Source organism: Cebus imitator, unplaced genomic scaffold, assembly GCF_001604975.1.
Source record: "Cebus imitator isolate Cc_AM_T3 unplaced genomic scaffold, Cebus_imitator-1.0 Scaffold307, whole genome shotgun sequence".
In the NCBI taxonomy this organism is placed as follows: Eukaryota; Metazoa; Chordata; class Mammalia; order Primates; family Cebidae; genus Cebus; species Cebus imitator.
In genome coordinates this window covers 160780-183763 of record NW_016107622.1, presented here as the reverse complement: position 1 = coordinate 183763, position 22984 = coordinate 160780, and the positions used below count along the sequence as shown (strand labels likewise).

The 22984-nt window shown below is 36.4% G+C and overlaps 1 protein-coding gene across 3 annotated transcripts in view; it reads right to left on the bottom strand.

The window, feature by feature from the left end:
* The window catches only part of LOC108285795 (utrophin-like), a 199427-nt gene that overhangs the window by 56246 nt on the left and 120197 nt on the right, over positions 1-22984 (bottom strand). For all 3 annotated transcript variants that reach the window (XM_017503237.2, XM_017503235.2, XM_017503236.2), the window contains exons 10-13: positions 21255-21329; positions 13149-13350; positions 6494-6579; positions 2020-2177 (exon numbers count right to left, since the gene is read on the bottom strand). In XM_017503237.2, the coding sequence (XP_017358726.1) occupies positions 2020-2177; positions 6494-6579; positions 13149-13350; positions 21255-21329 (521 nt within the window). The remainder of the gene's footprint in view (positions 1-2019; positions 2178-6493; positions 6580-13148; positions 13351-21254; positions 21330-22984) is intronic.

Sequence of the window (22984 nt, the reverse complement as noted above, 5' to 3'; positions counted from 1 at the left end):
CTGTATAACTCTTTCCATGTCCGTTAAGTCACAAATGCTTTAAAGTTCTTCAAGGCAAGAAAATTCTAGAACTTAGAGTAGACAAAGCAGAAATCCTCACACAGGAAGAAGTAAAAAATTATCAAGACTTCAATATACTCAGGTTTTAAAAGAAACAAAAGCAAAAACCAAATCCACCCAATTCAAAGTCATCTTTTTACACAAATAATTCTATAATTCATCTAAGACAGTAAAAACTTGTGAAAGACTCACCGATAATTTTACAAACTTGAAGGCCATGATAAATACTCAATAAAACCTGTCATTTTTGAGAGTCCTGCTCCAGTCCCATTATATTATCAGATGGGAATCATATTGCTACAGATGTACTTTGCAGGATCTTTAAATTTATCAGGATAAATTATATAAAACTCCCCAATCCTCTTCAAGTCCCAAAACTAAGTAATTTTCATATGTGCAAAGCTAAATTTCTACCATTTTCATCCTCCTGTTGCTGTTGAGGCCATTCTGTGAACCTACATGTATGACTATAAATCATATTTCGAATTTCCATTTGATATTTTTTGTATTTCTAAAATAAGAAAAGTGGCCATTATAAAATGTAATAACCCATGACATCAATTCTCCTCAAAGATACGGTGTGAGCCTTTTTTTCCCCAGCAATGATAAATCACTGGCTACGCTTTGCCAAAATATCTACAGACTTGTACTTTATGCATATGTATAACATCAGTAGTAACATTTCTAAAATGTCTTTATATGCAGTAAACATTAAAAAGAAACTAAAGTGCTTTCTCGGTTTAAAATTAGTAACTTAGATCAGTATAAAACTTTGTACATCATTCTTTTGTATGCACAGTCTCGAAGCAAAAAACTGGCACTTTCATAACATCTTTAATGTATATATATTTTTAAAATCTTGCCTTAAAAAGAACTTAGGACATTTTAATTAAGTTATTTAGCAAATATTTATTAAAATAAGTATGATGTTCGAGGCACAGGAAATGTAATAATCTGAATGTTTCTGTTCCCCCAAAATTCATATGTTAAAACTTAACCACTTAGGAGATCGTACAAGGAGATAGGGCCTTTAGAAAATGATTACGTCATGAGGGTGCAGCCCCCTTCAATGAGGTTAGTGCCCTTACAACAGAGGCCCAAGAGAGATCATTCACAGTGTCATATGAGGACACTGCAAGAAAGGTTGCACTGAACCAGAAGGTGGGTCCTCAGCAGAATCTGCTAGCACCTTGATTATGGACAGCCTCCAGAACTGTAGAAAATAAATTTCTGTTGTTTAAAAGCCACCCAGTTGATGGTATTTTGTTATAGCAGTCTAAACGAACTAAGACAGGATACAACAGTAAAATGACAGACACAGTCCTTGTCTTCAGGGAGCTTAGGTTCCCACAGAAGAAACAAACACTAAGCCATGAATTATATAATTGAGTATGTAATTATAATTGTACTGAATATTAGAAGGAAGAGGTAGGGGATATTAAGGTGACTATAATTTTAAAAATATAGAATTATCTGAAAAGGTCAAAGAAAGATTTTCAGAGGATGTGAGAGTTATGCTAAAAATCTAAAGATCAAGTAAGGATTAGGGATGAGAAGGGAGTCAGTGGGCAGAGGGGAAGGAAGAACAGCTGAACAGCGGACACAGGTCTAAAGGCACTGTTGAGGCAGGAATCAAGGAAATCAAACAGTGCAACTGGAAAGCAGAGACCAAAGGGAGGCGTGGTAAGAGAGGAGGCCAGGAAAAGGGCAGGACAAAGAGCAATCTAATGGCACAGCTTACAGATTGTAGATTTTATCAAAGAAAAACAGCACGTCGCTTTGCAAGGGCTGCTATTTTTTGAAGCAAATGTGCCGTGAGAGATAAAATACACACTTGTTGGATGGTACCTAAAGTCTTCCAGCATTTGGTTTCAGCCTGAGTTCCCTACTCAACTTCATAGAACATCCTCAAAACCCTTCCCCAACACATCCTGCATACCGGTGATCCTTCGTGCTCACCTGTTGGAAGCAGCTTCGAACACTCGGCTCAATATTACTGCCTCCAAAAGCTGCTACTTCACCCAGCTGCCGGGGGATCTGGATAGCATCATGAAGTAACAGGCCCAGCTGCCTCTGGTCACACATTTCTGTCGGCCCTGCCACTTCCTTAAAGAGAGCTGCAAAGAGGCGCAAGAGGTTAACTTTCATCTGCCTACAGTGTTCTTTGACTTAAAATATATCTTTCGTAATGTGGACTGAACCATGAAGATTAAAGAAACTTCAGAAGGACATGAATCTGATTAGCTGTCTTTTGAATTCTAATGACCTTAATATTCTGATCTTAATATTCTGCATTGCATATGATATTAGATTATTTTAAGAAACATGTAGTTAGCCCGTTCCTGCAAAAATGGGTTATATATATGTGTAAACATAAATTATGCTTATATAAATCAATAAACACAATTTTCCTTTTTAAAATAATGCAATGAATGAATATGAATTAATTTTATGATCTTCATAAGACCTTCCCTTCTTATTAAGAAAGAATGAGACAAAAACAAAGCTTCCTTCATGACTCGTTAAAAGAATAGACACGGCTGGGTGCTGTGGTGAATGCCTGTAATCCCATCTACCAGAGAGGTTGAGGCAGGAGGGTCACTTGAGCCAGGAGTTCGAGAACAGCTTGGGCAACACAGCAGGAACCCCAACTCAAAAAATAAAAAATAAAGGAATAAATGTGCCTTAAATAATAAACTTTTAAATTTTACCAGATTTACCAACTTTGTGTTCATGCCTAAATTCAATACTCTACTAAATCTATATGTAGTAACTTATTTTAAAGACTTTTATACTCACATCTATTTTCTATGTACTAAAAAGTACAAGAAGGTGTGATTTTTCTTTTTTGGGCCAGTCTCCCCTCCTTATTACCCATAAACGTTATTTTTGTTTTACTTCATGTAATAAAACACATTTAATAAAATTTAAAAATTTGTGCATATTTTTATAGTTTTTAGGTTTTCCCATTTGTTTAAAAACTGATCTGCTTTATAATTTTCTTGATTCAATAAAATTAAAACTCTTCTATTTTGTCCAGTATTGGTTTACCTTTATTCACCATAGGCAATACTTTGAAGATTAAAATTATTATATTATTTTCAACAATAAAGCTAATATTCTAAGATAAATTACTTTTGGAATAGGAAGAAATTTCAAATATAAACAATCCACTTTATTATAGAAATTAATACTTTTTGGAAAGAAATTTTCAAGTTTCAAAAATTCAAAAGCACAGAAAATCTAATGCTCTTCATGTGAAATTTTCCAAGAATAGAAGAAAGGGGAGTAAATATTTCTTGGATTCTAAAAATAATTTTCAAACAGTACCTGATAAATGAGTTTCAGATCAAAAATTATCATTCTCTCTTTTTTTTTAAGTAAAATAATGCTAGATCTAATACTGTCAATGGTGAAATTTCAAACTGAATCAAGCTCAGTGATACTGACACAGTAATTATAATGAAGTATGGCTTTAATTAGAAGCATACATAGGGAAAGTAAATTGAATGAAGATAAATATAATTTCTATTATCATTTTCTTTACTTAGATTTGGTTAGAGCTTTACTTGTTTCTTTCCATTAAAAAAATAAGACTATAATAGACATAAAATATCCAGGAGTCTTATTATGATGTTCATTTTAAACCAGTCCCTGGGAAGAGGTATATTAAGTAAATACAAAGTTGATGCATATGTATAATAATCTTCATGAAAATTGCACCTTTTCAGCAAGATCAACTGTGCCTGACTTTCCTCTTCTGAGGCATATGACTACACTACTATGCCACTATTAAGGTAAAACTACCTAAAAAACATAAGGAGAAAAGTGTCCTTAGACATTTTGACATATTTCTGTAAAACCTTATAAAAGTTTTCTACAAAAGTTCACATTCTCAGTATTATAGTCAGATACAAAAAGCAGTGTCAGAGTAAGGGGGTATGTTATAAAAACTCAAATTCTTATAAAAACTCAAATTCTTATAAATCAGCACAGAAGAGATGCTAATGATATTTTAAAAGGATGGTTTGAAAATATGTGTGTGTGTGTGTGTGTGTGTGTGTGTGTGTGTGTGTGTGTGTGCGCGCGCGCGCGAGCGTGGTTTTCGTTTTTTAGTTTTGGTCTCGCTTTGTCATCCAGGCTGGAGTGCAGTGGTGAGACCATGGCTCACTGCAGCTTCTGACTCCTGGAGCTCAAGTGATCCTCCCACCTTAGCCTCCCAAATAGCTAGGACTACAGGCATGAGCCACTGTGCCTGGTCTGTAAATACATTTTTGATGAGGCAAGGAAGCTAACCAGCTGTAAGTGTAAAGGCCAGGGCACTGTTAGAACCTAAACAAGGAATATTTTTAGGAAAGCACCAAGAGAAGAAGTTGCTATGGGGTGGAGACACTGACACTGGCCATTTGTATTAATAAAATCAATGTTCAGGCAGATAAAAATGATCTCGAATGGTGGCCCTGCCATTGTGTTTGAAGAGCAAACTGTCTTGAATATTAATTCTAATAAAGGAAATAATAATGAGAAAGTGTTCTGACATCATAGGGAAAATAAAAACTTGAATCAGTGAATCACAGTGGTGAAGGTCCTCAAAGTAAAAAGCAAAACAAAACCCCAGGACATTCCAAAGTCTGAATATTCCGGTAAGATTTAGATTAAAGATTATGAGCCAAGAGATTTCATATTTAATTAGTCCTAAAATGGCATACTTCATGGATTAAATTAATCAGAAATTTTACTGCAGAATTTTTGCTTCCCCTGCCAAAATCTGAAAGTTAATGATGAATTACAGACAATGTAAGCTTTGAGGTTGAATTTGCATACATTTCAGAGTAAGCTCCACACTGTGATATAACTGTTACTTTTAGAGAACCCTGATTGTTTCAGGAGTGCAAGAAACCCCAAATCAAAAATGAGAAAAAAATCCATTTCTAATTTTGGAACTTGGATATTTTCATTAATATTTTCCTTTCCTGATAATTATAAAATGGTAGCTTTTTCAGCTTTGGAAATTATATCTTTTCATGATCATAATCTGAAAACTACTCAAATTCTGGATAAAGTGCCACAAAGCAAAAGCCCTGTGCAAAGCTTTTTTTCTGCATGGCTAACTAGGCTCTCACGCCGTCATGGCACCCCACCTTCTAATCCCACAATCAGCTTTTCATTTCATACAAGCCCACATCTCTTTTCACTGACATTCTTGTCAAATTATATAGGAAAAACAAGTCATCATGATCTACACCTGAGATTCAAAATCAAATAACCTCACAGCAATCCCAGAAAATAAAAGCTTTTAAAATGTATGCATGTTCACATAAGACACAAACTGAACTTAGTTTACAGGGCCTATAATAAAATATCCTATTGTTTTTTAGTATCTTTCCATTCACAGAAGATCCCTAATCCTTTCCCACAGAGGTATGGATTTCTCCATAAAGAATCATCTGGGGATATACATGGTGGGATCAAATTCACATTTTAAGGACAAAATTAAATCAAAAGATATGTGATAGTAGTTAAGGCTTTGGGGACTCAGAAGCAGTTGCTACCATTTATTCAACAACTGCTATTTCTAGGTACCTTAAACGTTACTCCTAATTATTTTCCAAGCAGGAATTATTAGCTTCATTTTTCAGTTGAAGAAAATTTGCTAAATTTCAGCTTCTTGAACTGTAAAATGGGGATACTATTACCTCTTAGTTGGCAATATTCAATGGGATCACATAACCTGCCCGAAGACACTTAGCTACTAAGTGGTAGAGATTTGAAGACAGGTCTCCTTGGCTCCCACGCACAAGCCTTTTCTAAAGCCCAGATACCTTTCATTAACTGGCAGGTAAAGGAACACTGTTGATTTATTTGATAAATCCAAATACAATAAAATTTTTAAAAATCACTTTTATTTTGTCACAACTGTAAAATATATTTATTTAGGATTACCATCTATGTCCATAAAGGTTCTGGTTCATCTTTTTTTTTTAAGCATTGGACATATAAAGAAATAAAAAGTTTGGGATTTGGAGTCCGATAAACCTAGTATCTAATTCTAGCCCCATCACTTACTGGCTCTGTAGTCTTAGACAGATTCTTAACCTATCTCAGTGTTAATTTTCTCAGCCAGAAAATGGAAATCCCAATGCCCACATCATGGAGGAATTATTCTAAGAATTAAATAAAATATAATTTGTAGTTGGGTCTCACTCCATCCAGGCACCTCACCTCGTAGTCCTATAACCAGCTTCTCATTTCACACAAAGCCCCATGTCTTTGCACTGCCACCCTTTTGTCTAATTTAGTATAGGCACAGTAAGGGTTAAAAAAAGAACGCAAACTATTATTACTAGCAAATTATATAATCTAAGTCCCCAATAAATTGCCATAATCATTATTATCACTAAAACACTGTTGGTATATGAAGGGTTTTACATACATCTGTATTTTTCTTCCAAGAGACCTTTGGAGAGAGACGTCAATCCAATCTTCAGACTCTGCACTCTAATTTTTCCAGTTCGACCCCTAAAATTATAAGAATCTTAATGTGTTAGATGCATTTAAAACTGTATAGGGCACGTTAATTGTTTCTAAATAACTATTTTCTTGAGGGTAAAGCATTAAAAATAATTGTATCTTAAAGATGCAACATTTCTATTAACTTTTAACAATTAATATTAAACCTATACTGTAATTTCAAGACACACAGTTAACATTGTGTTTGACCAAGTCTAGAAGGCTACACAGCCTGAAGTCACTTTGCACATGACACATGAACGAAGAAGGACAAATTAAAGCAAACTGAAAATGGTCATTATAAAGCTGAAAAGATTTTACCTTTAAAAATACTATGAATTAAACCTATCTTAATAATTATAGATGCAAGATTCAAAATAGTTAGATGTACACACAGTATACATGTGAGTTCATACAGCAAGAAAAGTCTAGTGACATAGCTAAAAACAAGAAAACAGACTAGAAAGTTGACCATATACTAAGGGCTTATAACCTGTTGAATAAGCATAATTAAGTATTAAGTATAAATATTGGTATTTAAGTATTCAACAAGTTATAAGTCCTTAGTATATAGTTAATTTTCTGTCAATGCAGTTTTTGTAAATTATTATTACCATTTTAATCATCAGTGATCTTAGACAGATGTGAAATCTCTATTTGGGGAAGTATCAAATTATAATTAAAACTAGAATGTATTAATTAATTAATAGTGGAACACAGTTTTATGCAATGCTAATGACAGGTCATTTCTATTTCACTTATCAGTCAACTAGATGAGAAATTTTATTTTATCTTTAAAAGCACAGAGTTTTCTTAATTTCATTGCTTATCAAAGAATTTTGAGTAATCTACCAAATATTAGTCACAGTAGTTCCAGTCCTAGAGATTGGAAGATAATTACAAAAATTAATAAGATAGGATCCTTGCTATGGAATAACATACAGTCCAGAAAAAAAGCCTTTATTGCTATCTTTATTACTGCAGATTTAGAATCCGTGTTCAGTTCAGGCTTTTATTGTCAATTTTCTTCCATATTTTTAATACGCAAGTATAGCACACTTAAAACCTAAAATCAAATGTTTATATAAATATATAAATGTAAAAAAGTTAATGATTTGTGCTCTTTTAGAAACATAAATATTTATATCATGCAACTTTAATTTTAAGCAGTCTTCTTGCCAAACTATATTTAATTCTTGATTTTATTGCTATTCTTACTAATACTAATTGATATTATTCTATTCTCAAATTATGTGTATTCAAGGAAGTTTCTGTATACATATTTAGAAATATAAAGTATGAAATAAATAAAAAAGACAAACATGCTTAGGGATTGGTGCAATGTATTCTCAAAGTACTCCCTCAATAGCCTAGAATTTATAATTTATATTAAATCATATCATATCTAACAAACTTACTGAACCCTTAGTATGAATGTATATGACATTCAGAGTTAACCTATGAAATAATTAATACTTAATATTAAAAGAAACATAGCCCTTCTAAGTAGAATTTCTAAATTAATATACTCATTTCCAGTTTCTCACAAATACAGAAACACTAGTTTCAAATTAGCCCTACAGTGAGCTATGCTACAAATTATGTTCCTACTTTATATTTTTTAGGAGTCACATGAAACAGACAATGTTTGCTTCCTTTCAAAAGCAGGAAATTATTACTCTCTAGGCAGAGTCAGACAACAGATTCACTGAGGGTAACAGAAGGCTTTGTGAATGGGTTGAGACAAGTACATGAATGTGGCTAAGGATAAAGTGATCCCTACAGGGAAAAATGGTCAAAATAATATGCATTAAAGCATGACCCCCCACTCTACTGTCACAACACAAGAAAGGAACACCATCAGGAAGACAATTGATGCTGTCAATCATCCACTCATCACATCATCAACAGTTATGAAGGCTTACTGGGGTCCCAGCATTGCTCTGTGTACTGCTGGGACCAAGAGAAAAGCAGAAGACATGATTCCTACCCCTGATGAACTCACACAGCAGCTGAGGAATGTAAGATAAGGACACAACTAGAAAACATGGGAAACAATCCTTTATGTATAGAAATCAAAAAATCAAGTACAAGATCATTGTGGCTGCCTGGTCATCAGTGATTAGTGATTTAGTCTAGGTAGTCATTAGCCTGGCGACATGTGACAGAGAAAATAAATCTAAAATCAGACATAGAAGGCATGTCATGGCATGACTGTCACAAGTAGGAGAAAGTAGAGTACCACAGAGAAAGCCTGAGCAAGGGCACAGAGGCAGGGGTGTGAGCATCAGAGATAAGATGCATTCAGGTGGGACAGGACTTGCATCAAGGATAACTCATTCCAAACTGTTTTCATAGGCAACTCTTGAAATTAGTTTAACTGTAAAGATATTTACTTTCTAAAATCATCCATCTTTGGAACAGTGGAAAAAATGACACTGCAGCAAATGAGGTTAACATTTTCGGTAGGAAAAAATATATTTAAACCAAGTACTCCACACTTTAAAGCATGATTTAAATGCTTTTGATTTCCATTAAATCCAGAAGGAAGATTGTGAAATTAAGACTTTTTAACTTGGGAAGATGACTGAGTGAGGCTGTGAATTCATAAATACAATCAATTTTAACTTTATAAAGCACATTTTACATATATTAGTTCATTAACCCTTCATAATCACCTTTTGTGTGGTAAGCAGAGTGGATATTTTTATCTCAATTTTTCAGATGAGAAATTAAGATGCCAACGTTTAAGTAGCTGCTAACTCACACAGCAACCAGAACCAAAAATCTGAATTCTTGTCATCCATGACAGATGAAAATAAATTATGTTTACAAAGTTCAAAATATCAGGAGGAGTTGGGTACATGTAAAAATTGGAAAAAAAAACAGTTTGCTTATAATAAAGTACTAATTTCATAGATATGGCAACATTTTAAGAATAGTCAAATGATTATGAAAAGACTCTGAATATTAGTTCTTTAATTATGACTAATATGCAATAGGTAGATAAATTCTCCCATCTCACTGGGTGAGGTTTTCAATCAGTAAAGGGAAGAGGGCAGAATTAAAGATCCCCAAATCCTTCCACTTTGAGAATTCTGTGATCTACTGTGTGTGCATCACTCATCATCAAGAGCTGGTGAAAACACCAGTTCTGGCTGTAGCACACAACAGGAAGGAAGGTAGTCAGGAATTTATGATAAGTGAGTGAATGTCAGGGTAGTTCAATGACTAAAGTGTTAGAACAAGGTACCACTCCACAGATTCACAGATGTATGAGTCTGTAATGTCCTAACTGGAGGGTAGATAGTAATTTCCACCTGATTCTCAAAGAGAACTATTGCTTAAAAAAGAGTTAACAACTATCATTTAGATAAATAAATCAATCATGGTTGTTAGAGAAACCTGGCCAACCAGCTCTGGATGTCTGACACGATTGTCATAAGAGTAACTGTTTTTTTCCATAGGTTAATCCCCAGTACTCCTCTCCAAGGTAGAAAGCTACACTGAATGGAGGCCATTCTGATCCAGCATGGTCTTTGCTATCTTTCTTTTGCGTAGAAGGGAGATCAGTCTTGAAAGGCTTTTTTCCTTTAAAATGAAAAATGAGAAATTTTGAGATACTGTCTTTTCTAAATGAGACACAGTGGCTGAGTGTAGCATTTCCCACATATTCCCATTTGATGGTGGGAAGTGGAACTATGCCAACATTTAACTCCCTGGAATATGAATCACACCATTTCACATACTGCATCTTCCCAACCAAGTGGCACTATTCTCTTTGGACTGTCTGGTGAAAACAGCGAATTATACACCGAACTGTGGCCCCTAAAATGTATATGCTAAGGTCGTAGCTCTCAGTACCTCCCAATGTGACTGTATTTGGAGATAGGGGCTTTAAAGATGTAACTTATTAAAATGAGTCATTAGAACGGATCTTAATCCAATGGGACTAGTGTCCTTAGCGGAAGAGGAGATGAGCATGCAGCAGAGGAAAAATCATGTGAAGACACAGGGAGAGGACCATCTGCAGACCACACAGAGTGGCTTCAGTAAAGACTCAACGTGGTTGGCACTGTGATCTCAGACTCTTAGTGTCTAGAACTGTCAGGAAATAAACTTCTCTTGTTGAAGCATCCAGTCTATCATTCTTTGTTATGGCAGCCCCAGAACACCAAAACAGTATGTCAGAGCCACAGACAATGGAAGGCAACTGAACCTCTTCTCCAGTTCTTCCTTAAAATGTGGCTCAAGATGTATGCCTCTACCGTATTCCATAGGATTGAATGGACTTCCTGAGTATTCTATGAATTTAGCAATTTTCCTGGGAAGTAAAATTAAGTTATACGTTTTGTAGTTAAAACATTTTTGGCCAACTATTTTGGTGAATTTACTATGAAAAAGTATCTTTTCAGGATTTTAATTATTGAAGAGTAACTTAACAGTGGATTAAGGCTAATGGTAATTTTTACCCTAGGAGAACTTAAAATTTGCATTAAAATGAAATGTATTAAAAAATATTAGACAGGGATATTGTAAATCCCATATTCATTATGGTAACTGAGACTCATGCTTCAGTGAGTTTCTTAAGACCCTTCAAGCACACAATGGCTATTTGATTATTTAGAAAGACTTTGTTATAATATTTGTGAACATCGAATGATAAAATACTTCTCTAATTAAAAAATAGGGAGAGGAGGATAGGGGAAGTTTCATTAATTGATACAAAATTACATATAGGTAGGGGAATACCTTCTAGCATTCTATGGCACTGTAGGGTGAATACCGTAAACAATAATTTATCTCGTAGGTTCAAAGATGAATGAGAGGATTCCGAATGTTCTCAACATAAAGAAGTAATATATATTTGAGGTGATGGATATTTTAACTTTCCTGATTTGATCTTTACAAACTGTATGCATGTATTGAAATATCACTGTGTACCTCATAAATATGTACAGTTATTACACATAAACTAAAAGAAATAGAAAAAAATCCCAAATTTTTAGTTGATTCATTGCTAAAGCTATCATCATTATTTACTTCTTATACAGAATCAATCAGCTCCTAAATGTGTATATTTATGATGATCTATCTTCTTTATCTCTAAATCAAGAAGTTGATAACTACAAATTTTCATGTAGCTAATTAACAGATAATAACTTTTTGAGCATGAGAGGAGAACAACAGTTCTAGTGTTCTTTTCTTTTTTTTTTTTTTTTTTTTTTTTTTTTTGAGACAAAGTCTTGCTCTGTCGTCCAGATTGGAGTGCAGTGGCATGATCTCAGCTCACTGCAACCTCCGCCTACTGGGTTCAAGTGATTCTCCTGCCTCAGTCTCCCAAGTAGATGGGATTACAGGTGGCTGCCACCCATCAGGCTAATGTTTATATTTTTAGTAGAGACAGGGTTTCACCATGTTGGTCAGGCTAGTCTCAAACTCCTGACCTCAGATGATCCATCTGCCTCAACCTCCCAAAGTGCTGGGATTACAGGCGTGAGCCACTGCACCGGCCCAGTTCTAGTTTTCTTATTTAATATTTGCACACTTTAACCCCCTACCAGAACAATAAGTAATTCCTAATGTTTCTGAAATGTCAGCCCACAGCAGGTCTTTCTGGAATTGACTATTTCACAAATGCACTGTTGTATTCAAAAGGGCCAAATTAATGGCAAATGAGTTATGCCAGGAGTTGAGAATGTGCTTTATGTAACAGTGAGTACCTAATTAAATGACAGATGTTAAAGTGTCCTGTAGCATAAATTATTTAAAATACCATATATATATATATGGCTGGGCATGGTGGCTCATGCCTGTAATCCCAGCACTTTGGGATGCCAAAGCAGGCAGATCACGAGGTCAGGAGTTCCAGACCAGCCTTACCAACATGGTGAAACCCCGTCTTCTACTAAAAATACAAAAATTAGCTGGGTGTGGTGGCAGTCATATCTAATCCCAGCTACTCAAGAGGCTAAGGCAGGAGAATCGCTTGAACCTGGGAGGTGGAGGTTGCAGTGAGCTGAGATTAGGCCACTGCACTCCAGCCTGGGCAACAGAGCGAGATTTTGTATCGAAAAAAAAAAAAAAAAAGATGTAATCCCTATGCAAATAAAGCAAATATTAAAAGACTACCTCGTTCACGGCCATTCAAATCACTCTTCATTACAAAGATTGTAGAGTAGATTATTCTGAGCTAATAAATTATTGTAATTAATAACAATGAATATAAGATTTTTTATTTTGAAAAAATAAGGAAATACTATGAGATATTATTAAATAAGAAGGAGGTAGGACTTAGCTATATTGTTTTCCTAGCTTCTTGGCAAAGAATACTAACAGTCTTTGTAAATTGAAGCCAAATTTTAAAACAAAAAATGTTCATTCCTTTTTGTTCTATTGATTGTTAAGAGAGCAATGATTTATAAAATCATTCATTTTTCAACAATGAACATAAATATTTCTGCTAGGAAAGTAAATTGAAAGCACTTATTAATAAATTCACTTTAAAAAATTAGACATTTTCAATTAACATATTTCATTCATTGATTATATTTTAATGGGAAAAAATACAAACTTACGTGTCATAAACATTGAGCAACCAGTTGAGACACATGTCCACACAGAGTGGAACGTTGACCAGGTCCTTATGCATTTGCTCGAGTCCATCATAAGTTGTTGTCAGACAGTTGATGACATCTGGAACACTGAGGAGCTGGTCATTTTGGTTCAGCTTGTGCTGTTTGAAAATCTCATTTGTCGTACTCAGCTCTAAGAGATCCACTAACCAGGGGAGAAGAAGGAATGTGTACAGTCATTACATAACATAACAACAGCGAACAAAAGCATTTCTAGTCTCAAAAATTTAGTTTGATCCTTCAATTTAAGAATCTATCCTTTTTAGCTAATTTCAACTTTTAAAGAAAGAAACGCATTGCCATTCTTACATTTTACCACACTTCCATACTTTTGAATCTGAACTCTGTTGCTTCTCAATCTTATCCCATGTTTTGCTCTTTGGAATATTAATTTTTCCTACTTCCTGTTTCCGGCTTTTTCTTTGCTAGGCTCTTTTTGCTTTTAAATATAGCAAGGCATAAATCTCCGAACTTACTCCAAATGGCGGCACTTCTTAACTCTTACACTGTTCTCCTCATCTTAACTCCTGCAAACAGCCTGAGCACTGTTTCTCCACTCTTGTGTCACAGCCAAACTAATTGTTCTCAAATAGCTTTTTATCACGTACATCATTACATACAAAGTTTACTGAAGATGCTGTTTTAAAAAACAGGTTTTGTAGAAACATAACAGCTTTCTATTGCCTACTGAATCAAGCCTGATCTATAAGATTGTCACAGTCTGGCCCTAACCTGGTTTGCTTCTGATGATGCTCTGACACAGAGGTGGCCTGTAGCTAAGAAGAAATACTAGAGCTTCCCAGGACAGACCCCACATCCATCAGTCTTCACAAATTTGTTCCCATCCTTTCTCTTCATGTATACAACATCTATGGTGGGCATGGCTGGGGCTGGAGCCAGGAGGGTGTGCACAGGAGAGGAAGGCAGAGCCCCTGCTCTCAAAGACATACTGATGGCTTTACTAAAAGAAGGAATAAACATGCCCTCCATGAAGAATATGCAGTTTCCACGAGAGCTGCTACTTCCCGGAGAGGAAGAACTACTGGAAAAGGCTTCCTGGAGAGCTGTGATTTGAAATGGGCCTTGAAAAACAGATAAAATACAAGAGATTCGTATGAAGTGAGGAAAGAATTCCAGGTGGAGAGAAATGCTTGAGCGAAGGCAAGAATTCAGTCAAGCCCAGGGGCTCTAAGGAATGGTGGACTGCAGGGTGGCGGTGTGTGGCTTACACGTGAGTGGATTTGCTTACAGTGAAACAGACAGGAGGAAGGCATGGGCCAGGCACACACTGCCCAAGGGAAGGCCTGCAGAGTCCTGGAGGAGGAGTTGAGATGAAAATGACAAAATCTTTTTTTTATTTAGCCTATTTTGAGCCATTCATTCACTAACTGAAAACAAAGAGACAAAGCAGATTATCGAACTACATCTATCTATACATTTATTGAATGTGGAGATGACTCTTCCAAATCTAAACATATGGATAAGGAAAATTAGAGCCCACATTAATTTAAGGTCTGCTCATAGAAATCAGTTTTTATAAAATTCTTCCTTTGTTTCTGTATTTAATCTTTTAGCATTAAAAAAATTAGACTAGTAGAATTCTAATCCTATTTTTTCTTATTTTTTCATTTTTCAGGATAAAAAAAGAAGAGGTAAAGAGAAAAAATAAGAGGCAAAGAGAAAATAGTTGGTTATATACATATGTGTTTTATATTTAACTTTTTATCATTAAAAAATAAGAAGCAAAGAGAAAAAATAAGGTTATATACATATAAAACCTACTTATTTCTCTCTGCCTGATGCAATAACTGTTCTCTAAAAAAAAAATAGTGACATATTTTGACAGGTAACTAAAATGAACAAAAGCTTCCTTTGTATTTATCCATTTGTAGCCACTGAATAACTACTAATTTTGAATTTTTAAAGACATATGAAATGTGTCCATGCTAGCTGTCTGAGTACCATAGAATTACTTATTTTTTCAAGTTATCTGCAATATAAAAGAATTGCTTTAAACTCATACAGATTAAAATGATTTCAAAAACAACTCAACGTGGAAGACTTTTTTTATAAAAGAAAAAGACACGCATAAACATACAACTCTGGATAACAGATCCATTTCCTTCAGATGTCAAATGTATCATTGGTAAACTTAGGCTAATAACAAAAATAAGTCAAATAAGCTTCATATGAGTTAGAGATGGTGTCAGAAAAAAACTAAGAACCACCTGGAATTTTCATTGTCATTCTAACCTCATTCTTTTACACTGTACAGTTGACCCATGAACAGTGCAAGTTTGAACTGTGAGGGTCCACTTATACATGGCTCTTTTTCAACTAAAGTTAAACAACAAGTGTGCCTGCCTCTCCTGCGTCCTCTGCCATCTCCTCTACCCTTTCTGCCTCTGCTACCCCTGAGACAGCAACACCAACCCCTCCTCTTCCTCCTCGGCCTCCTCAACATGAAATCAATGAGGATGAAGACCCTTACGATGATCACTTCCACTCCATAAATATTAAATACATTTTCTCTTCTTTGATTTTCTTAATATTTTATTTTCTCTAGCTTACTCTGTTGTAAGAATAGAGTACATAATAATAGCGTATCAAATATGTGGTAACTGACTGTTAATGTTAAGTTTTGGGTGTCGAGGGTCAATCGTACGGTTTTCAATTGTAAACGTCCAGAGGGCAGAAGCCAGGTGCCTGACAAAGGAAAGTGCTTAATAAAGGGTAGTAGCTAGGGAACTACAGCTCCCCACAGACACCAAGAAACATATCCAAATACTGCCAAAGGCTCTACGTTTTCTGAATTCCAACATTGATTATGCCAGTAACACAGCACTGCAATTGGATCTCCACATGATATAAGGTGACAACACACCCAATTCCAAAAAGCCTGTTTCCTGAATCAGGCTGTCCTTGCATTTCTTTCTGAAGTCTCCCTGGTTTCGCACTCTGTAGCGGTGACACTAATTTGCCATATCCCACAGACTACCATGTCTTCAATTTCTAGTGATTGACTCTGACAGTTTGCCTTAGTGCTTAAGTCAAGCATAAATCATCCTGAAGTGTGTCACATTCAGGTACCTTTAAAGAAGTGACTACATTTAAACCATAGAAAATTATGAGTAAGATTTTCTCATTTCAAAGGGAGACAAATGACAGCTCAGTCATGTGGTAAATGAAACAAACAGCAGGATCATTTTCTATCCAATCTTTTGACTTTTCTTTAATCCCACATACAAGGCACAGGGCATGGAACAGAAATATATCCTCATTCTCCTGTTCCGCAGAAGATGAACACTGTTTAGCACACAATCTTGGGATTCTGTGACACTTCTCCAGGTCTCAAGCTATGTGACTATTTATTTTTATTTTTTATTTTTATTTTTTAGCATCTCTCCTATCTCCTCTTCCCCAAGCACCTCAGAAATACAGGCAGAGCTTAAGGTTTCATATCTGGCCTTTTGCTCTGTGAGCCGAGGCCCTCACTCATTCCCCTTACTTCTGTTACTGCTTCTCTCTGGATGTCTCCAGATTCTCTTTTCTCCTGCTGATCTCCTGCCTCAACACTTGACCCATGTTTCATTGCTCTGTTCACTACAAGAGCTACATTATTCTCTTTCAGGAACCTCTGCCCATAAAGGCCTGGCCTTCTTGTCATGCTGAAATCCAGTCTTCAAACCTTGAAATATCCTAACATCCTCCCTTCCACCACCCTCCACAATTTACCAACTACCCAATTCCCCTAGTCGTCAGTTCTTCCCCAGGCAGCCTTAAAAATCTAGACGCTTATCTCCCCTGCTACAACTCCCAGCCAGCTCAGCCTTAATCATCCTTCACCTGAACTATTTACCCATTCTCTGTTTTCCTCTGCCCTTCAGTCTTTCTTAGATATTCCCCAAAGCATGCATCCATCTCTGGCCCTGTCTCTAAACTCCCACGATACAGAAAATGGCTCATGGCTCTCCTTTATATAAAGAAAAATATCCAAACATGAAATACAACACATCAAGAGCCTGAGGAACAAAACTGAGAGGAATTTCGGGAAAGAAATGACCTTCACATTGACCTAAACTAACTTTAAGGAAATTTCTGGATATTGGACAAAGAGCTAAGCTATTCCATTCAGAATCTGACTTGATGTTCCCTGAACACCATCCACACCTTAATTCTCACACAGGTAACTCTTCTCTTCTTATCCCGAATTAACTGCCTTGTGCCTAAAGCCCAGGTGCCTTTTATAGCCTGGTTCATAGGTGCACTCATCAAGGAAACTTGCCTTCTTCTTCACAATAAAAGGACTCCCTCCCTCCTGGGAACATACTTCTGTTCTGCTACTCTTCTATTACCTACCATATAAAGTTTCAAAATCAAACTACAAAGGAATACAGAAAATATGTATGTGCGGTCTAAGGAAAAATAATAGAATAAATACCCATTAGTCCATCACACAGCTAAAAAAAAATAGAATGTTATCAATATCTTGAAGCCCCTTGGAAATCCTTCCTAATTACATCCTCTCACCATTGCAGGAGTAACCATTCACCTTTGTATTTTGCTTTGTTTTTAAAAGTGTATATGCATCCCTAAATAATATAGCAGTTAGTTTTGCATGGTTTTGAGCTACATATAAATGGAGCAAAGCGTTACAATTTTTTTCTGCCATTTAATTTTTTTATTTAACTTTATAGTAAAGATTAAATCATGTTGATGCTGATTACTAGTTCATTGATTTTTTTGTTGCTGTAATGGATTTATAAATATGCCAACACTGAATAAGTTTTACTATTAAAAAGTGCTGCCATAAATCTCCTTGGGCATGTATGTCTTCTGGTGTACTGCTACATAACCTTCAAACTCAAATCATTCACTCAGTAGGTCCTAAAGCAACCCCTGCTCTGTGCCAGAAATTACATGAGGTCCTAAGTAGAGAAGAACACAGACTCATCCCTCCCATGAAAGCTTAGTTCATTTAGAGAGGCAAATAATAAGTAAATAAAGAGAATATTAAAAATTATGACTGACACTTTGCCTTAGCGCCTAAAACAAGCACCAGAAGTGCAACGTAAGGAAAAGAATAGTTTTATGAGGCGCGATAGAAAACCTCATTGAAAGAGAGGTGATCAAAAACATTGAGACCAGCAGAAATGAAACGTCGCAGCCAAGGGAAGAACAGAAACATTAAGTTGGTGCAAAAATAATCGCGGTTTTTGCCATGACTCTTAATTAAATATCCTAAGCTTACTTTTAATGGCAAAAACTGCGATTACTTTTGCACCAACCTATACAAAGACCTAGGACAAGTGCTTTTTAGGCAGGAGGAACAGAATACAGAGTTTATCATTTCTGTCCTTAACTGGGTAATGAAATGGTGACGCCCAGTGGAGCAGAGGGAATGAGGTGGACAGAGACGTGAGCCAGGCAAAGGCTATTCCATTCTGAGGGCAACAGGAATCTTTTGTAAGCAGGGCATTGGGTCCATGTACAACGTTCTCTCTCCAAATATAAGTTCCTATATAAGTGTGAGAACCAAGTCTCTTTATACTGTTTTATCTCCTGCACAAATCTTGGAGCCAAACAAATGAATGAACAATGTCACTGCCCTCTGCCTTATGCTGGGTGGAGATTTGCACAAAATGAGAGACAGCTGTGACCTAAAGTAGTTCACAGTGGCGATGGGGCAATCCACCTCACGTTATGCCAACACACAAAGGCAAGCACGTGTCAGTAAGCAAGAGAGCCTGCTATTCCAGGCAATCATAAACTACTGGGAAAAAAGTGGAGACAGGTGGGATTAGCTTGTAAATGTTTCCAAAAGAGGTAAATCTTTAACAGTATTTGGGAGGAATAAAGGGTTACAGGTCATTGCAGAGGAAGGGTCAGGGTTTTTCTAGTAAACAGAACAAAAGGAAGAGGAAGAAGCAGATTAATAATAAACTGGTGAGCTTCAGGAGTGGCACACAGGCCCGGGCTGGTGGGCAGTGGGAGAAGGCAGTGGGAAAAGTGAAGGCCAGTTGGCTCTGAAAAAAGTACGTCATCTACTGGAAATCCAATATAATCTAGCCCCTCTTCCAATTGTCATTTAGTTGTTTAATTGTCATTACCAATCTCATTTAGTTTCTAAATTGGAGGAGCATCCCTGCTGTTCCTCTCAGGTATGAGGGGAGGAGCTGAGGAGGGAATTTTTTCTTTAGGAGTCCAAAGAACCAATAGAAGAAAACACCATGGCCAGGTGCAGTGGCTCACACCTGTAATCCCAACACTTTGGGAGACCAAGGCATGTGGATCACAAGGTCAAGAGATTGAGACCATCCTGGCCAACATGGTGAAACCCTGTCTCTACTAAAAAATACACACACACACACACACACACACACACACACACACACACACACACAAACATTAGCTGGGCATAGTGGTGTGTGCCTGTAGTCCCAGCTACTCGGGAGGCTGAGGCAGGAGAATTGCTGGAACCTGGGAGACAGAGGTTGCAGTGAGCCGAGATTGCACCACTGCACTCTACCCTGGTGACAGAGCAAGACACTGTCTCAAAAAAAGAAAATAAGAAGAAAACACCAAATGTGTTAATATGTTTATCCACCTAGAAGTGTTGCTGAAAACTGGGACCATGTTCATAATGACACAAAGCAGTCTTCTGTCGATGGAAATTTTGTGGCTGAGTCATTTGTCCTCATTTTATAGCTCATTAGGGCTGAGAAGAACTTCCGGACCCATCAGCTGGATCTTGGATGTGCAGCTGAGCCTCTTTCAAAACTGCTGTCACCTTGGACTCCTGTACAGACCAAACAACCCTTTTGCGTGTTCATAATTTACTTCCTATTCTCTTTTCACTCAACACATGGATTACTAGCCAGAGCATGGTGGCTTTCTCCTCTTTGTCCTGGTAATTCTGCAACACTTGCTGCAAATACTACAACCTGCTAATCATCTCTGAGGCTCTGTGAATTATGCAAGAGTCAAGGTCATCTCATTCTTCCTTGCGTTGCCTTCTTGGGAGGGGTCTTTCAGCCCTGTAGGCTTCCCTTCCACATATGGCTTAAGCTTTCCTTATTTTCAAGCTTTGCGTTGCTGTTTTCTCTGAATGACTTTATACCTACCTCTCCTCCACTCTTCATGGAGCCAGCTTGAAATTTATTGCTAATTTCTACTGACATTCAAGGAGCAGATTTTTCAACCCTAACATATCATTTTTCAAAGGATAATTTTCAAAGCTTAACTGAACTGCCTACACATATATTAACAGTTAACAAAAGGTAGCAAACAAGAATACTTAGAACTTTTCAATTTACCCTATGTTAAAAGAATAGGTAAATATCACTTTCCATGGTAACCATCTGACAAGTCCTAAATGTTCTTTGGGTAGACTCAATCATTAAAACTACAACCACAAATAGAATCCAGATAGCATAAATCTATATGATAAGTATTCACATTTCTACTTAATTTTAGGTTATTTTTGAGGAAAATATTCTTTTGATGAAAGGACTGTCATAGAATACCACTCTGAACACATCCTCCACAGGAAAAATGCAATAATACCAACCGACTCGAGATACATTTAAAAGAAAACAGAGCCTTGTGTCTAACTTGTTAAGGTGCCAGTTCAAATTTAGATCAGGAATGCGATTTTTTCAGTATTTCTTTACATACGGTTGTATTGAGACAGACTGGAGCTCTAAACTTCCAAATTGGCAAAAGGTACTGAAAACGCATGACTTACTACCTTGATTCCTTGATTTAATCCTTTTAAATTGGGTGGTAGTACCATTTTTGGAAAAGCTTTTTACATTACTCTTGTGTTTTGGTTAATTTTGTTCTCAAGTAAGAATGACATATGTTCAGTACCGCACACTGATGGGGCAAGTAATAAAACATTTACAGAAACACAACCAACTCCTTGAATGAGGTACACTGAAAACCAGATTCACTCTGCACACACACACCATCCTCTTCATTTATCTTTCTCTTTAAAAAAAAGGCGATTCAAATAACAGCGTGATTAACTTTGGTAGGATAACTCACAACACAGTGCTTTTTGTAGTCTTCGGATTTTGATGGCTGTACGGTAGGCAGAGAAACGTACATTATTCAGGTCAGCTGAAACAGACAAAGGAACAATTGGAAGGTATGCTTATTACTGAAGATATATTGAATGCCAAGAATGTATTTGTTTACTTTGGATGATGAAAAAAATATTATGTCTGCCTGAAATAAAAAGTCTTCTCCCAAATTTCCCAACATGTATTTAAGAAAAAAATTAAATGATCCTTAGCACAATGTTGAGATACATCTCAAAGCAGGGCTACTCAGAAAAACCTAAGTATTTTCAAACAGGTGCCAGGGCTCAGAACATGGTGGGTTGAGTACATTGAAATGAAGGAGACTGGAAGGTCTCAGATGTAAGGTCTCTCTGACCTTCTCTGAGTCTCTTGTCTCCTGCTCCTCTTTTACCTTCCAAAGTGATAAACAGAAACCAGAATTCCTCTTCCCCAAGGTGGGTCATAAAAGCTAGACCTTCTCTTCCCCAAAGCAAGCTATAAAATCTAGAAAGTTCACTTTGTGGCCTTCTTTCTTCTCTCCTGTGACAGGTATCCTGTCCCTGGAGGAATGGGATGCCTCAGGGAAAGGCCAGGAAGAATCTGAACAGATCGGCCTTGCTGGAATTCCCTTCTCAGTCTACTATTAAATCATACCCTTTCATCCGATCACAATTCTGTGCAGTCATCCATTCCTCACTCAACCTAAGCATCAAAACAGATACTTTTCCCTGTTGTCCTTAAGTCTTTGGAAGGTTCTCAATCAGGTAAAACTCTGATTAAATAAATTTCTTGTGCTTTTCTGGTTAACTTGTCTTTTGTTACAGGAGTGTCATGATGACCCTTACGATGGGTGAGAAAAGGTGCTACCCCTTTCAGTTTTTTGGTAGGAAAAATAGGAAGGTGACGAAGAGAAAAAACAGCTGTCATATGGCTTATTAAATGCACTGCACAGTAGGCTGAGGGCCCTTCCTTTTTTTTTCTGGTAAAGGAAACTTTCCTCCAGGGGCATCTCCCACAAGGACAATTCATTTTCTTCCAACCACACTGCCCATCATCCTATTCATGAAGCTCATCTTATTTCTATGTTCCTCCCATCCTGATTGATTTGCTTGTTCTGTCCTTTTGCAGATCTGGTTAAAATGATCCTATAATCAATACTCAACTCTTTGGAAACAACAGATAATGTAATTTATTTCTTTGTCCCCTAAAGACAGAGTATCAGAGATTAGTAGAGTTAAAAGAAAACTCAGATATCATCAAAATTTGCTAAGGAAACCAGTGGTATATCTTCTGTGTGTCTAACCTTTGCAGGTCCCTTCACCCACCAAAATATAAACTCACACAGAAGCCCAACATTTAAAGTGATTAAAAAGGGGTATGGGAGGCTTAGGGTGCTACTCTCCCCTCCAGTATCCCCTTAGCTACCCAAAAGAGAAAACAAAAAAAACACTGGATCAACCAGAGGAAGTAGGTTAAACAATAAGTTGAAAGTCACTTTGTACTAGAAATTAAAACAAATCGGAATTCTCATCTGTGTTTTCTTGCATTTTTATATAAAAATGAATTTAACTTTTAACAATTTAGGCAAATTTAAACTAGGTCGCCTAATTTGATAACATGTACTAAATAAAAAGTGAGCCAAAAGCAAATTTAAAGCAGTGGATTAAAGTTGGCTATATTGTAATTGTATATCTATATATATTTTTACATGCA